We start from the raw sequence: 15,338 nt of genomic DNA, 5'->3' as shown, positions 1-15,338 counted from the left end.
CTGAAAACTACCTGTTATTGGCAGAGAGGTTTGGAACTCTCTTTCTTATTGGTCTATTAACTCATTTACCGCTTGGTGACATCACCAGCCAGGCCAAAACTCCATCCCGCCAAAACAGGCAGAAATTTCAGGCTGTCTTTTAAAACAGCTCTTACACTAAAGGGGCATTAATAACATTTTCACAACTGCACAATATTACTCCAACCATTTAGTGTGGAAATATATATAAAACATTTAAATCACGTGTTTGACTCCACTGGACCTTTAAAGCAAAAAAAGGAGGGTGATCTGCACATCGTACACTTGAAAATACCAGGTTGGGCAAATAATAAAATCAGGTGGCAATGCAACCATGCTTTCAGTAGGAGAGACATTTCTGGTTATAGACTGTTTTGCGGTGAGTGAATATATTAACCAGAAAAATGGCAGGCTTGTAAAGTGTCAAATTTTTTAACAATTATAATACAACCAACAGACGTTATACACGACAAGCCTACAGTTGCATTCATTGACATTTTCTCATTACACCTCTCAGCAATGAGCATCGGCCTCACGACACAGACACACACACTGTATTTCCCTGCTTTCAAACACACATACACACACAGAAAGATAATTAGGCGTTGTTTATTAATTAGATACAGGTATTTTTTCTTCGAGAGGGAAAATCCCGTTCAGGATATTTGCAATCTGTTTTACTGTACTTTCGGTTTCAATTCAGGCATTCCAGCCTACACACCGAACCGCAATGGCGTTACTACTTGAAGAACTTCTTACAGATATAGGAAAATGTCTCACATGTTCAATATGCTTTGACATTTTCACTGATCCAGTGACTTTAACTTGTGGCCACAGTTATTGTATGAAATGTTTAGAGGATTGTCTACGTGGAAAAGCGAAGACGAAGAAGGATTGTCCCGGTTGCAGAGGAAAAATTCGACCAGGTTTTAAACCGCATAAAAATGTTACACTTTGTAACATCGTGGATGTTCATTACGGCCATAAACGTTTTGCATCCACTGAAGAATTTACAAAAGGACATGAAATGGAAGTGGTAAGTCATTTTTTTTAATTAACAGAGTATGCTTATTGACTCCTGTCACGATCAACGTCGCTACATAATAACACGGAATTTTAAATAGGAATAAATCAGGTTGGAGGATTCCCTTTTGATGTTTTACCATAAACAAGTGCACAACTGTAAATAACTTTGTATTTGTTATCAAATAGTAGAAATAGTTGAATTGTATTATATGATATTACATTATATAATTGTCAGGACTTCAAAGAGGATAAAGCTGAAGAATGTGTGGCCTCACACTCACAACAGACTGATATCAACAGACCGTCTGATCTTGGAAGTACTATTCAACAGCAACAGGTCAACTTTCCAGATACAGTATTTACAGTAGGCTACAACTTCCTCCTTAGTCGGTTTTCTTTTTTAAAGATCATATTTTTTTTAAATCATATTTTTAAAGATAATTTTCATGCTCCTGTGTTGTGTTATCTTGTCATATAGATGGAGGACCCTGTTGTTATAAATGACACAAGCTCAGAAGTGACAGATGACAGGTGTCCTGATGTCCCAGCCTCCCATGATGGTCGGGTTCAGGAGTTGCCCATCTCCCCTCCCTCAAATGACAGATACAGGGCTGAAGGTAGACTGTAGAATTTATCCTATTCTTGAGTCTCATTTGAATATTACTGTTTATAATGTACTGAATACTGTAAATATAATGTGCTGTTTTCACCAATCAACCACTAGATGGGGTAGCCTATATACAGTATAGCCATTCAACGATATCTGCGTCATTAGAGTACATCAGATACCAATGGTGTAAAGTACTTGAATAAAAATACTTTAAAGTACTACTTAAGTAGTTTGGGGGGTATCTGTACTTAACTTTTTATATTTTGGACAACTTTTACTTCACTACGTTCCTAAATAAAATAATGTACTTTTTACTCCATACATTTTCCCTGACACCCAAAAGTACTGGTTACCTTTTGAATGCTTAGCAGGACAGGAAAATGGTCCAATTCACACACTTATCAAGAAAACAATCCAGGTCATCCCTACTGCCTCTGATCTGGTGTGCCCCTAGCTATCCATCATTTATAAAACAAAAAAATGGTGCTGTCTAGTTGGCTTAATATAAAGAATTTGACATGATTTATACTTTTACTTTTGATATTTTAGTATATTTTAGCAATTACTTTTAATTGGGATACTTAAGTATATTTAAAACCAAATACTTTTAGACTTTTACTCAAGTAGTATTTTACTTGGTGACTTTCACTTTTACTTCAGTCACTTTCTATTAAAGGAAAACTCCACCCAAAAACAATCTTTTGGTATTTGCAAAATGCATCATACGGGGATGATTTCTGTATTTGCTGACAAGCACAACATTGTGGGACTTTGTCAACAATGAACTAATGAAACAAATACCAAAATATAGTTTTTGGGTGGAATTTTCCTTTAAGGTATCTTTACTTTTACTCAAGTATGACAATTAGGTACTTTTTTTCAAATTATGGTCATGTACAGTAGGCTGATAAACTTTAGTACATTCATCTAATGACTTCAAGCTAACATTTTGTCCTTATCTGGCCATGTCTGTCAGCAGGCTTTGCCCCTCCACCCCATCCCCTGCCTGGGGCCAGCTTCTCCTGGCTCACCTTCAACCCAGCCCAGGGCCACAGGCGCCTGACCTTCCTACCCACAGAGCACAAAGTGGTGACCAAGAGGATGCCCTCCGCATGCCACGACGACCGCTTTGACATCAGCCAGTGGATGGCGGAGCAGGAGTTCAGTGAAGGCTGCCACTTTTGGGACGTGGATACGTCGGCGAGCGTGGGCTGGGCTGTCGGGGTTTCCTACCCCAGCATCGGCCGCAGAGATAAGCTGGGTCGCACAGCCAACTCCTGGTGCCTGGAGTGGAGCAGGGGCAAGCTGTGCTACTGGCACGATAACATAGGGGAGTTTATCAAACATGGCTGCCCCAGTATTGTTAGACTGGCTCTGGATGTGACGAATGGGACCTTGTCGTTTTATAGCCTGTCTAACAGTCAGACTCTGCTGCATTGTGTGGAGGAGGGATTCACAGAGCCAGTGAGGCCAGTGTTCTGGCTGTTTGGGCTGGAGCTAAACAATGCTCTGTCCTTTCCTCCTTGGGTGTCATAAGCTGACGTGAGGATGGGGACAACATAAAGAGTTGTCTGTTTATGAATGAGATAAATAAAATAAAATATTTAGTAATGAATATATTTAGCACAATATTCCTATTAGAGGTCAAAATAAAATGACAATGACCTATATTTTTTTTATGTTGCTTTTTTATTTCACCCAAATGGAGTTTTGCGTTGTTATAGTAGCTGTACAATATTTGTCCCTTCGCGCGACTCGTTGGAGGCGGGTTGTGAACTTCAGGTTCAGGCTAGCTTGCGTGGTCGTAACATTCATGTTTGTGTGCAGACGAATGACTAATAGTATCAATGTCGACAGTAGCATCTAAGATTTATGTCTGAAAGGTTAATTCTTTCAAAGGAGCCGTTCGGTAATATCATTCAGTGCAGGGCATTTACTACGAACGCAGCGCGGTGTCAGTTAGGTTTATGTTGGTGAAGCTCAACTGGGAAAATGCAAACGTAAGCCAGGCCAGATAGCTGAACGCTGGCTGGCTGTATTCAACCACACGAGGGCATAAATGATTTCATGAACGAATTTGCAGAGTTGGTCTTCAACAGTGGTGAAGATGCGGAAGGACGTCAGAATATTACTGGTGGGAGAGCGTAAGTGGATTTGTTTTGGTCTACTCTGTAGTTCTGTTTTACTGTCAAGCCCGAACCTGCATGTATGACAGCCAGCTGGAGGGGCCGGTGATGCTAATGAAAGGACTCGGAGGAATAACGTTATCTAGCTAGCTGTGTTCCACTAGGTTCATCCAGTTTTATAGTTAACGTTACACTACCACACACCATGATGTTAACTACACTACACACTACTCAGCGACTAGTGTCATAACATAGCTATCTAGCTAGTATCCTAAACATTTTGATGTTTAGAATCAAGTGACATTGGCTATTTACCATCTGTTTTTGATGTTGACTAACTGCCTGTCCACAGGACATGTTTGTCATATGAATGCATGGATTGCTTTTGATATCTAAGCAATTTGCTCTAGCTAAATGTCAGCTTTAGTTAATGTGTTCAAAACAGTCACTCTGACTCACCTAGTCAGCACCTGTCCACTTTAAGGATATGTTACATGGCCAAGAGTATGTGGACACCCCTTCAAATTAGTGGATTTGGCTATTTCAGCCACACCCTTTGCTGACAGGTGAATAAAATAAAGTACACAGCCATACATTCTCCATAGACAAACATTGGCAGTAGAATGGCCTATTCTGAAGAGCTCAGTGACTTTCAACGTGGCACCGTCATAGGATGCCATCTTTCCAACAAGTCAGTTCGTAAAATTGCTGCCCTGCTAGAGCTGCCCTGGTCAACTGTAAGTACTGTTATTGGGAAGTGGAAATGTCTAGGAGCAACAATGGCTCAGACGCAAAGTGGTAGGCCACACAAGCTCTCAGCACGGGACCGCTGAGGGCTGAAGCGCGTAAAAATTGTCTGTCCTCAGTTGCAACACTCACTACTGTGTTACAAACTGCCTCTGCAAGCAACGTCAGCACAATAACTGTTTGTAGGGAGCTTCATGAAATGGGTTTCCATGGCCGAGCAGCCGCACACAAGCCTAAGACCACCATGCGCCATACCAAGCGTCGACTGGACTGGTGTAAACCTCACCACCATTGGACTATGGAGCAGTGGAAACGCGTTCTCTGGAGTGATAAATCAGCATCTGGCAGTCCGATGGTCGAATCTGGGTAGTGCCAACTGTAAAGTTTGGTGGGGGAGGAATAATGGTCTGGGGCTGTTTTTATAGTTCGGGCTAGGCCCCTAAGTTCCAGTGAAGGGAAATCTTAACACTACAGCATAAAATTACATTCTAGACCAGGCCTGGGCAATTATTTTCCAGGGAGGGCCACATTAGAATATATTTTAGCCATTGTGTGCCAGAATCATATTACAGGATTATACATCATGTGTATGACTGTGTTGACAGATATATCTACTGTAAATTACTTCCAGATATGCTACTTATTTTACTTTTTTAACATGCACAGAAGTAATCCACATTCATGTTCTCCTTTTGGTAGGCATTTTCATTATTAAACATGCAATGAACTGAACGGAGGGAAAAGTACACTGTGCATTCAGCACCACGGACAGAACTCTTGTTAACGGGAATGCACAAAAACACATGAGAGAGAGAGCTCAACATTACATTTAAACTACTCAATCAGTGTGAGGAATGAAGTGTCTAATGGGTATTGACTAGAGCAGTGAAGTCAGGTATGGTTTCTGACGTCGCTTTGCGCAGGATTGCTCAGAGGTGAGAGTCAGTAAGAGATGATCTGTGCCTTGACTTGTTATATTTCATCACTAAAAATGTCTGTTCACGTACATAGTTTGACCCAAACAGTACAAGCATCTTCTGAGCATGACTCCTAATCTTTGGAAGGTTTTGTTCATCGAGAGATGCATAGGACCTCGTCAGGGACATTGTTTTGAATAGTTCTCCAATCACTGCATCAGACTGAAGATCAATAAGCTCAAGTTGCAGGTCAGTCGGAGCGTTATCCACATTGAAGGTGAAAGGAGAGGAAACCAACATCATGTCATTTTCCAATACTTTGAAATCCTCAAAACGATAAGAACTCACTGTTCAAAGCACGCAGCAGCGATGTATAACATTACTTCTCCCATTGGTCATCTGAAGTGTTGGAAAGTGGGTGAGATTGTTGGCTTCTACTTGGCGGGCCAGGAGGAGTAATCTTCCCTTGAAGGCTTTGACACGGCTGTACATCTGATGTGGAAAAAGACCAAAAAACACTCTACATTCACTGTCTACTTTCCTTTTCTTTGAAAAATATTTTTTGCGCTATTTCTAGCTAGCTACTATTTGTAACTGTGAAGTGTGTCAGCCTGTCAGTCACTATCTGTCCTCGTGCAGCTTTTTATACGTGCCTTCAAAATAAATGTCCCACAAGCGGTGGGAGTTAAATCATTAAACAAAGGCGAGTATTCTTTGGGCTTTTAATTTGAATAACAAATACGTTTTTCAAAACTTTACTATCGCAAAATCTTTGATCTGAGCATGATTCCCTTCCAACTTTGTGGCGAAAGTTTGGGGAAGGCCCTTTCCTTTTTCAGCATGACAATGCCCCTGTGCGCAAAGCGAGGTCCATACAGAAATGGTTTGTTGAGATCAGTGTGGAAGAACTTGACTGGCCTGCGCAGATCCCTCACCTCAACCGCATCGAACACTAATGCTCTTGTGGCTGAATGGAAGCAAGTCCCCGCAGCAATGTTCCAACATATAGTGGGAAGCCTTCCCAGAAGAGTGGAGGCCGTTATAGCAGCAGCGGGGGGTGCAATTCCGTATTAATGCCCTAGATTTTGGAATGAGATGTTCGACAAGCAGGTGTCCACATACTTTTGGCAATGTGTATGATTCTCTCTAACAGGGTTTCTTATACAGTGCCATTGGAAAGTATTAAGACCCCTTGACTTTTTCCACTTTTTGTTAGGTTACAGCCTTATTGTAAAATGGGTTAAATAAAAAATACTCAGCAATCTCCACACAATACACTATAATGTCATCCTGTTTCCATTGATTATGGAATGGAGATGTTGAGATGTTTCTACAACTTGATTGGAGTCCACCTGTGTTTAAATTAAATAGATTGGACATGATTTGGAAAGGAACACACCTGTCTATACACCACTGTTGACAGTGCATGTCAGAGCAAAAACCAAGCCATGAGGTCAAAGGAATTATCCATAGAGCTCTGAGACAGGATTGTGTTGATGCACAGATCTGGGGAAGGGTACCAAAACATTTCTGCAGCATGGAAGGTCCCCAAGAACACAGTGGCCACCAAGATTCTTCCTAGAGCTCGCCAAGCTGATCAATCGGGGGAGAAGGGCCTTGGTTAATGAGGTGATCAAGAACCCGATGGTCACTCTGACAGAGCTCCAGAGTTCCTCTGTGGAGATGGTTGTCCTTATGGAAGGTTTTCCCATCTCTGCAGCACTCCACCAATAAGGCCTTTATGGTGGAGTGGCCAGACGGAAGCCACTCCTCAGTAAAAGGCACATGACAGCCCGCTTGGAGTTTGCCAAAAGGCACCTAAACACTCTCAGACCATGAGAAACAAGATTCTCTGGTCTGATGAAACCAAGATTGAACTCTTTGGCCTGAATGCCAAGCGTCACATCTGAAGGAAACCTGACACCATCCCCACGGTGAAGCATGGTGGTGGAAGCATCATGCTGTGGGGATGTTTTTCAGCGGTAGGGACTGGGAGACTAGTCAGGATCGAGGCAAAGATGACCGGTGCAAAGTACAAGAGATCCTTGATGAAAACCTGCTCTAGAGCGCTCAGGACCTTAGACTGGGGCGAAGGTTTACCTTCCAACGGGACAATGACCCTAAGCACACAGCCAAGACAACGCAGGAGTGGCTTCGGGACAAGTCTCTGAATGTCCTTGAGTGACCCAGCCAGAGCCTGGACTTGAACCTGATCGAACATCTCTGGAAAGATCTGAAAATAGCTGTGCAGCAACACTCCCCATCCAACCTGACAGAGCTTGAGAGTATCTGCAGAGAAGAATGGGCGAAACTCCCCAATACAGGTGTACCCAAGAAGACTCAAGGCTGTAATCGCTGCCAAAGGTGCTTCAACAAAGTACTAAGTAAAGGTTCTGAATACTTACAGTTGAAGTCGGAAGTTTACATACACCTTAGCCAAATACATTTAAACTCAGTTTTTCACAATTCCTGACATTTAATCCCAGTAAAAATTCCCTGTTTTAGGTCAGTTAGGATCACCACTTTATTTTAATAATGTGAAATGTCAGAATAATGGTAGTGACTTATTTCAGCTTTTATTTCTTTCATCACATTCCCAGTGGGTCAGAAGTTTACATACTAATTGAGTGTATTTGGTAGCATTGCCTTTAAATTGCCTTCCACAAGCTTCCCACAATAAGTTGAGTGAATTTTGGCCCATTCCTCCTGACACAGCTGGTGTAACTTAGTCAGATTTGTAGGCCTCCTTGCTCGCACACGCTTTTTCAGTTCTGCCCACAAATGTTCTATGGGATTGAGGTCAGGGCTTTGTGATGGCCACTCCAATACCTTGACTTTGTTGTGCTTAAGCCATTTTGCTTGGGGTCATTGTCCATTTGGAAGACACATTTGTGACCCAGCTTTAACTTCCTGACTAATGTCTTGAGATTGTTGCTTCAGTATATCCACATAATCTTCCTTCCTTGTGATGCCATCTATTTTGTGAAGTGCACCAGTCCCTCCTGCAGCAAAGGACCCCCACAACATGATGCTCCCTGTGCTTCACGGTTGGGATGGTGTTTCTTTGGCTTGCAAGCCTCCCCCTATTTCCTCCAAACATAACGATGGTCATTATGGCCAGCAACAGTTTAATTTTTGTTTCATCAGACCAGAGGACATTTCTCCAAAAAGTACGATCTTTGTCCCCATGTGCAGTTGCAAACCGCAGTCTGGCTTATTTATGGCAGTTTTGGAGCAGTGGCTTCTTCCTTGCTGAGCGGCCTTTCAGGTTATGTCGATATAGGACTCATTTTACTGTGGCTATAGATACTTTTGTACTTGTTTCCTCCAGCATCTTCACAAGGTCCTTTGCTGTTGTTCTGGGATTGATTTGCACTTTTCGCACCACATTCCGTTCATCTCTAGGAGACAGAACGCGTCTCCTTCCTGAGCGGTATGACGGCTGCGTGGTCCCATGGTGTTTATACTTGCGTACTATTGTTTGTACAGTTGAACGTGGTACCTTCAGGCGTTTGGAAATTGCACCCAAGGATGAACCAGACTTGTGGAGGTCTACAATTTTCTTTTCTGAGATCTTGGCTGATTTCTTTTGATTTTCCCATGATGTCAAGCAGAGGCACTGAGTTTGAAGGTAGGCCTTGAAATGCATCCACGGGTACACGTCCAATTAACTCAAATGATGTCAATTAGCCTATCGGAAGCTTCTAAAGCCATAACATCAATTTCTGGAATTTTCCAATCTGTTTAAAGGCACAGTCAACTTAGTGTATGTAATCTTCTGACCCACTGGAATTGTGATACAGTGAAATAATCTGTCTGTAAACAATTGTTGGAAAAATTACTTGTGTCATGCACAAAGTAGATGTCCTAACTGACATGCCAAAACTATAGTTTGTTAACAAGAAATTTGTGGAGTGGTTGAAAAACAAGTTTTAATGACTCCAACCTAAGTGTTTGTAAACTTCTGACTTCAACTGTTTGTAAATGTGATATTTCAGTTTATTTTAATACATTTGCAAACTTTCCTAAAATCCTGTTTTTACTTTGTCATTATGGGGTATTATGTGTAGGTTGATGAGGGGGAAAAAACAATTTAATCAATTTTAGAATAAGGTTGTAACCTAACAAAATGTGGAAAAAGTCAAGGGGTCTGAATACTTTCCAAAGCACTCTAATTTTTTATTCAGGGACCCATGGCTCTATCTTTCACATTTGCCAAATTCAATTCCTTTCTCTTCTAAAGCAAAGCCCTATTGTGATTTGGTAAGCTGTCAAGTATCTCTCTCTGGCAACGAATGGGCTTAGAGCCAATTCTCATGTCTTAGATTTGAGAGGCAACTTGGTGTAGGAGACCAGGGATAGTGATGCTACTGCAGTGACATCTCACCTTGTGTGTGAAGCACAGAGAGAGACTGCCAATTTGTACAAGGCAAGCCTATCTCTTCATGCTATCTATGCTGTTTGAAGTGTGCAGAGAAACAATGCATGACAGGCTGCAACTCTAAAACAGTTACTTACACATGATAATAATTAAATATAAAGTGAGGCTGAGCAAATTGCCTCTCCCTCTGCCAATTCTAGAATTGAAAAGAGTCACATTGCCAGGCGTGACACATATGACTTCCTCCTTGTCTTTTTTTCCCCGACAGCCAAGGTGGGGAAGACTTCCCTGATCATGTCACTGGTCAGTGAGGAGTTCCCACAGGTGGTACGTAAAGAAGCTTCCTGTAACCTCTGTGTTTAGTAAATAGGCCGAATAGACATTATTAAATCTATGAAGCACTTTTCTCAAGCTGAGAGTGCTTTGAATTGTATCGGGTAGACGGGTAACTCCTCTTGGGAGATGCACGTCTTGATGATCAGCAGTAGTACTAATAAACAGTTATACATGCATTACCTATGTAGAATGTACGTTTTGAGTATCCCATTGGTGTCTTTTTATGATGGTCATCCTTGGTTGGTTCCTTGTAACAGGTGCCCTACCGGGCTGAAGAGATCACCATACCGGCAGACGTCACCCCAGAGAGAGTTCCTACACACATAGTAGACTACTCAGGTACTGTAACTGTACTAACAGTGTAGCTATATAATGTGTACCTTATCTCTGTTGTACTATGCAAACCATGGGTAAGCATGTTATTGTACATTCAAGCCATGTACACTGAACTACTACATTAATACTGTCCTGTTGTTCACTAACTGCATGTTTTAACTCGCACAGAGGCGGAACAAACAGATGAGCAGTTGTCTTCAGAGATATCAAAGGTAATATTACAATCAGTATTGTAGAAAGATGTGTGTAGAGATTTGAGAGTACTGCCGAGTCCAGATTGTAATGGTTGTCGCTCCCTTTACAGGCCAATGTGATTTGCATAGTGTACGCCGTCAACAACAAGAAGTCCATTGAGAAGGTGAGTTTAGTCATAGTGCTGTATGCACATTGTTATGATATCAGCCAGTTCACACTCATGTTTGCTTTTTGTCATGTTTTATCTTCACCATCTTGTTTTCCTTTAGGTGACCAGCCATTGGATTCCACTTATAAATGACAATACAGACAAGGACAGCAGGTGAGGGATACAGTCTAGGTTTAGTTGTGGTTCTTATGGGTGGTTCGTATGTAGCCCAGTTCCTGCATGAGCTTTGCAGTGGTTACGCTATCATCTTAATGACCTATAACATGAAGAGTATTGGGGGTTGCAGTGTAGTAGTGGGTATCCAATGTGGTATGTTGTGTTCCAATACTTAACCACTACCTGGGTTCACCCAACTGGGTCACTATAAAAGGCACTCTACATGAAGTTACATGAATGTGTTTTCTCCTAAATATATGATATATGCATGGATATTTTGTATATTTTCTGAGGGAGACTTCATCAGAATACAAAACTATCACACACTACAATTGCATGATTTGATGTCTGGATTGGGAAAACAGCCCTGAATGTACAGCTTTAAGACCTAATAAAGAACTATTTTTAAAAGCAATCCAATCAACCATTTGCAACCTTTCTCTCTGTCCCCCCCCTTCCCCCTATAGGGTTCCTGTCATCCTGGTCGGGAACAAGTCTGACCTGGTGGAACACAGCAGCATGGAGACCATCCTGCCCGTCATGAACCAGTACACTGAGATAGAGACATGTGTGGAGGTGAGACTGCCAGAGGGCTTCTGTACTGAGTCAACCACTGTGTTGTAGCACTGTGACTTCACTACCCGGAGTAGTGATGCATCGCCAGATATTGCATAGAGCCTGCTGGGTAAAAGCCACTGACCTACAGTGGTTCATCCTTGCAGCGTACTACAGTACAGCTTGCGTGGTGCCGCAGAATTCTATGGCACGTTATTTAAGTGTCAACTACTGTCACCATTAATACTAGTTAGTGCTAGTTTGACCACCAGAGGGCATCTTTGAGAAGCATTTGATAGTCTTCAATAGTGGCTGTACTAGAGAATTTCAAAACTGTTTTTGTAAGAACATACTATATGGGACTGATCTTAAGAAATTTTGCTTAATTAATTTGCTTAATATTATGGTGTTTCTATTCCAAGAAAAACGAAAAACCCTTTAACGTTAGGATGGTACGGAAAATATGGCGCTGTACAACGTGACTGTCGGGAGTAGGCTACAGTACTGGGCTATTTAGATAAAGAATCCCTGTGTCGTGCGGGCACATGGGAGACCGGGGTTCAATTCCCCGACGGGGAGGAAGGAGTAGGCTGTTCTTGTAAATAAGAATTTGTTCTTAACTGAGTTGCTAGTTAAATAAAGGTTACACTAAGAGCATAACATTTCTACACCCTAATTGTGTAAGTGTAGTCTAACCAATACCCAAACGGAGATTCAGTGAAAATAAAATCTCATTGATTTATCAAGACCAGTCCCTATGCTTGTCTCAGAGCAGCGCGAAATGGTGCTAAAATAGTTGTAGGCTATTGCTTCAAATCCTATTGCTTCTAACTTCAATATGCTCTTTAAATAAATAAGACCTACACCACTTTTAACAGCTCATTACTCAACACTAGTGAGACTCATGTCGCCTACGGTAGACCTACACTATATGGAAAAATATGACTTGACACTCCGCTAATAATTTTATATAGAGGATTGGAGGATTCTAAATTAAAGCCAAAAGCCGCCTCATGGGTCTCCTGGTACGGGTATCGAACCTGCATCTGTAGCGACGCATTTTGCGCTGTGATGCGGTGTCTAAGACAGCTGCTCCACCAACACAGAGAGGTGTTGGTAAAGGCATATTGTTCTGCTAATAGCCCATAATGGGCTATTATAATACTGTACATGGTGTCCAAGTCAGGATAACCAAAACATTTATTTATTAAAGACTGTCAGAAGGAGTGTTGGTATTTATTTATTTTGATCCAAATCCATGAATGAGTGAGTCATGAAAGTGAGCGATTGTAATCTGAATAAAGGCCAAAATAATATTCGTAAAGGCCAAAACATGTATTTCTGTTTTTAGAGGGAGAGAAACGCTGGGCCAATTGTGCGCCGCCCTATGGGACTCCCAATCACGGTTGGATGTGATGCATAATAATACTTTTTGTTGTATTATTTGTTTTGTCTTTTCTGGTAGATTAAACTCAAATTGCAACCAATCACGGCCGGTTGTGATACAGCCAACCTAACTAAGAAATACATTTGACTATAGAATTCTCCCCCCACCCTCCAAGGCAAGTCTATTGTCCAGCTACCTGCTAATAGCCATAATGGCGCTGTACAACGTCACCATGTGTGTGTGTGTGTGTGTTTGAAAGAGTATTTTCCACTAAGCAACAATTTGTTTACCTTCATTAGGCAACTTTGTTCCGATATTTTTGTAATTCAGTGATATTTATTTCCATAGTGATTCATTATAGATTCGAAACTAAATAAACATCAGCATTTTGAAAGAGTATTTTTATCATTATTTTATTAACGAAAGCATAAAGATGCTGATGAAGAAATGCAGTACTCTACGGTATATGCTTTTACATTTGGATAATAAAGCATGTAAAGCATTTTGAAGATATAAGCCACCTGCATTTGTTTATTTGGCTATAGCAGAACAGCATAACGGTGCGGACGGCCCTTGCTGTGCCTGGTGAGCAGTTAGTCAAATTCTGTTGTCAGATGAGGAAAGGAAATGTCAGGGTGAACCGACAACCTGATGAACCTGCCAGGTATGTTGACTCTGCCTGTCGGAGGTGGAGTTCCAGAGCTCACAGGTGTGTCTGGCATAGATTGTGACTCCATCTCGTTCCTCGCCCTCTTCAACGCGTCATTCTCCGCCTGACTCTCCGCCAATGACGAGTGACTCTCTGCCAATGCCGCCTGGCTCTGGACCAATGCATCAGCTGTCGCCTGTATCTCTGCCCTCAGATAATGTTTCTCTTTCTGCTGGTCTGCCTTCAATGACTCGATCTCCGTCTTCAAAGTTTGAATCTGATCCATGTGCACCTTCATCAGATCGGCAGATTGGTACCGCGACTCCAACACACAAATGCTGCGTACACATTTTAAAAATCTAGCAAAACTAACCTCTTTCTTGGCAACCATGTGTTTTTTTGGTGTGGCCCGTTGTCCAGCCCGTTGTCCAGCCCGTTGTCCAGCCCGTTGTCCAGCCCGTTGTCCAGCCCGTTGTCCAGCCCGTTGTCCAGCCCGTTGTCCAGCCCGTTGTCCACTGATCTCCACGGATAGTTGTTGGCATTGTTGTATGCTCTGCAAAAACACCTTCAAGGCTCATTTTTAAGTCCCCTTGTGGTTATGGTCCTAACCTTGGAATGGGCAGCACCATAGAAAGAAGCTGGATTGATGAAAATTATGTCAATTTTGTCTGTCCTCTTTGGTCCTAATGACCTTTTTTTTTTTTCTTTTTTTTTTTTAGATAAACAGCTCGTTTTTGAATGATAACTGTGTTAAGGGTGGAGTTTGGGGCGGGGTGAGGAGTACTGGAAAGGTGTGACTTTCACACCTACAGTAGCTGAGCTATAAAGAGTATTGTCCTGCTAATGAACTAGTGACCTGCAATGAACTAGTGACGCAGGGTACCGTACTAAACCACAAATGACCTCTAAGTCCCGCAGCATAATCGCCAAACATTTAGTGGAGCAACCACTGTACTCAGCCCATGTAGATTTACAAGCATGGACACTTATCATGCACACGTATCATGTATACAGTACTTATGATGTATATTTATCATGCACACTCCAGTGGTGGAAAAAGTACCCAATTGTCATACTTGAGTTAAAGCAAAGATACTTTAATATCAAATGTATTTATAAAGCCCTTCTTACATCAGCTGATATCTCAAAGTGCTGTACAGAAACCCAGCCTAAAACCCCAAACAGCAAGTAATGCAAGTGTAGAAGCACGGTGGCTAGGAAAACTCCCTAGAAAGGGAGGAACCTAGGAAGAAACCTAGAGAGGAACCAGGCTATGAGGAGTGGCCAGTCCTCTTCTGGCTGTGCCGGGTGGAGATTATAACAGAACATGGCCAAGATGTTCAAATGTTCATAAATGACCAGCATGGTCAAATAATAATATAGAAAATGACTCAAGTGAAAGTCACCCTTTAAAATACTACTTGAGAAAAAGTCTAAGTATTTGGTTTTAAATATACTTAATTATCAAAAAGAAATGATTTATAAGTTTACAACTCCTTATATTAGGCAAACCAGATGGCACCTTTTTCTTGTTTTCTTAATTTGCGGATAAGCAGGGGCACACTCCAACACTCAGAGATAATTTCTAAACAAAGAATGTTTGTTTAGTGAGTCCGCCAGATCAGAGGCAGTCACGATGACCAGGGATAAGTGCGTGAATTAGACACTTTTCCTGTCCTGTTAAGCATTCAAAATGTAACGAGTACTTTTGGGTGTCAGGGAAAATGTAT

At 41.7% G+C, this 15,338-nt stretch overlaps 2 protein-coding genes across 8 annotated transcripts in view; both read left to right on the top strand.

Moving 5' to 3' along the window:
• The first annotated feature begins 253 nt into the window (after positions 1-253).
• Positions 254-3,322, top strand: LOC115178840 (E3 ubiquitin/ISG15 ligase TRIM25-like). 5 transcript variants are annotated; one of them, XM_029740198.1, is made up of 5 exons: positions 254-397; positions 856-1,054; positions 1,280-1,408; positions 1,523-1,661; positions 2,631-3,322. In XM_029740198.1, exons 2-5 carry the CDS (start codon positions 863-865, stop codon positions 3,188-3,190), a joined length of 1,020 nt encoding a protein of 339 aa, XP_029596058.1. In that variant the 5' UTR covers positions 254-397; positions 856-862; the 3' UTR covers positions 3,191-3,322. The 5 variants fall into 5 exon arrangements, with proteins under 5 accessions (XP_029596058.1, XP_029596053.1, XP_029596056.1 ...); XM_029740193.1 differs by lacking the exon at positions 254-397 and having other exon boundaries at positions 413-1,054; XM_029740196.1 differs by lacking the exon at positions 254-397 and having other exon boundaries at positions 414-1,054; positions 1,280-1,381; positions 2,634-3,322.
• Positions 3,323-3,412: 90 nt separating this feature from the next.
• The window catches only part of LOC115178839 (mitochondrial Rho GTPase 1-A), a 34,149-nt gene continuing 22,223 nt past the window's right edge, over positions 3,413-15,338 (top strand). For all 3 annotated transcript variants that reach the window (XM_029740191.1, XM_029740192.1, XM_029740190.1), the window contains exons 1-7: positions 3,413-3,798; positions 10,094-10,152; positions 10,419-10,500; positions 10,666-10,709; positions 10,802-10,855; positions 10,962-11,014; positions 11,485-11,593. In XM_029740191.1, the coding sequence (XP_029596051.1) occupies positions 3,762-3,798; positions 10,094-10,152; positions 10,419-10,500; positions 10,666-10,709; positions 10,802-10,855; positions 10,962-11,014; positions 11,485-11,593 (438 nt within the window). In that variant the 5' untranslated portion in view covers positions 3,413-3,761. The remainder of the gene's footprint in view (positions 3,799-10,093; positions 10,153-10,418; positions 10,501-10,665; positions 10,710-10,801; positions 10,856-10,961; positions 11,015-11,484; positions 11,594-15,338) is intronic.

The sequence above is a fragment of the Salmo trutta genome, chromosome 38, assembly GCF_901001165.1.
Source record: "Salmo trutta chromosome 38, fSalTru1.1, whole genome shotgun sequence".
Taxonomy (NCBI): Eukaryota; Metazoa; Chordata; class Actinopteri; order Salmoniformes; family Salmonidae; genus Salmo; species Salmo trutta.
The sequence above is the reverse complement of the archived record's forward strand: the minus strand, read 5'-3'. Positions and strand labels throughout refer to the sequence as shown.

What these genes read in the sequence shown, in the direction of transcription:
- LOC115178840 (XM_029740193.1), top strand. Translation starts at nt 749, where the DNA reads ATGGCGTTACTACTTGAAGAACTTCTTACAGATATAGGAAAATGTCTC. An exon ending in TTCCAGATACAGTATTTACA is followed by an intron (nt 1,409 to 1,522) that starts GTAGGCTACAAC and finishes CTTGTCATATAG; the next exon opens with ATGGAGGACCCTGTTGTTAT. An exon ending in TGACAGATACAGGGCTGAAG is followed by an intron (nt 1,662 to 2,630) that starts GTAGACTGTAGA and finishes CATGTCTGTCAG; the next exon opens with CAGGCTTTGCCCCTCCACCC.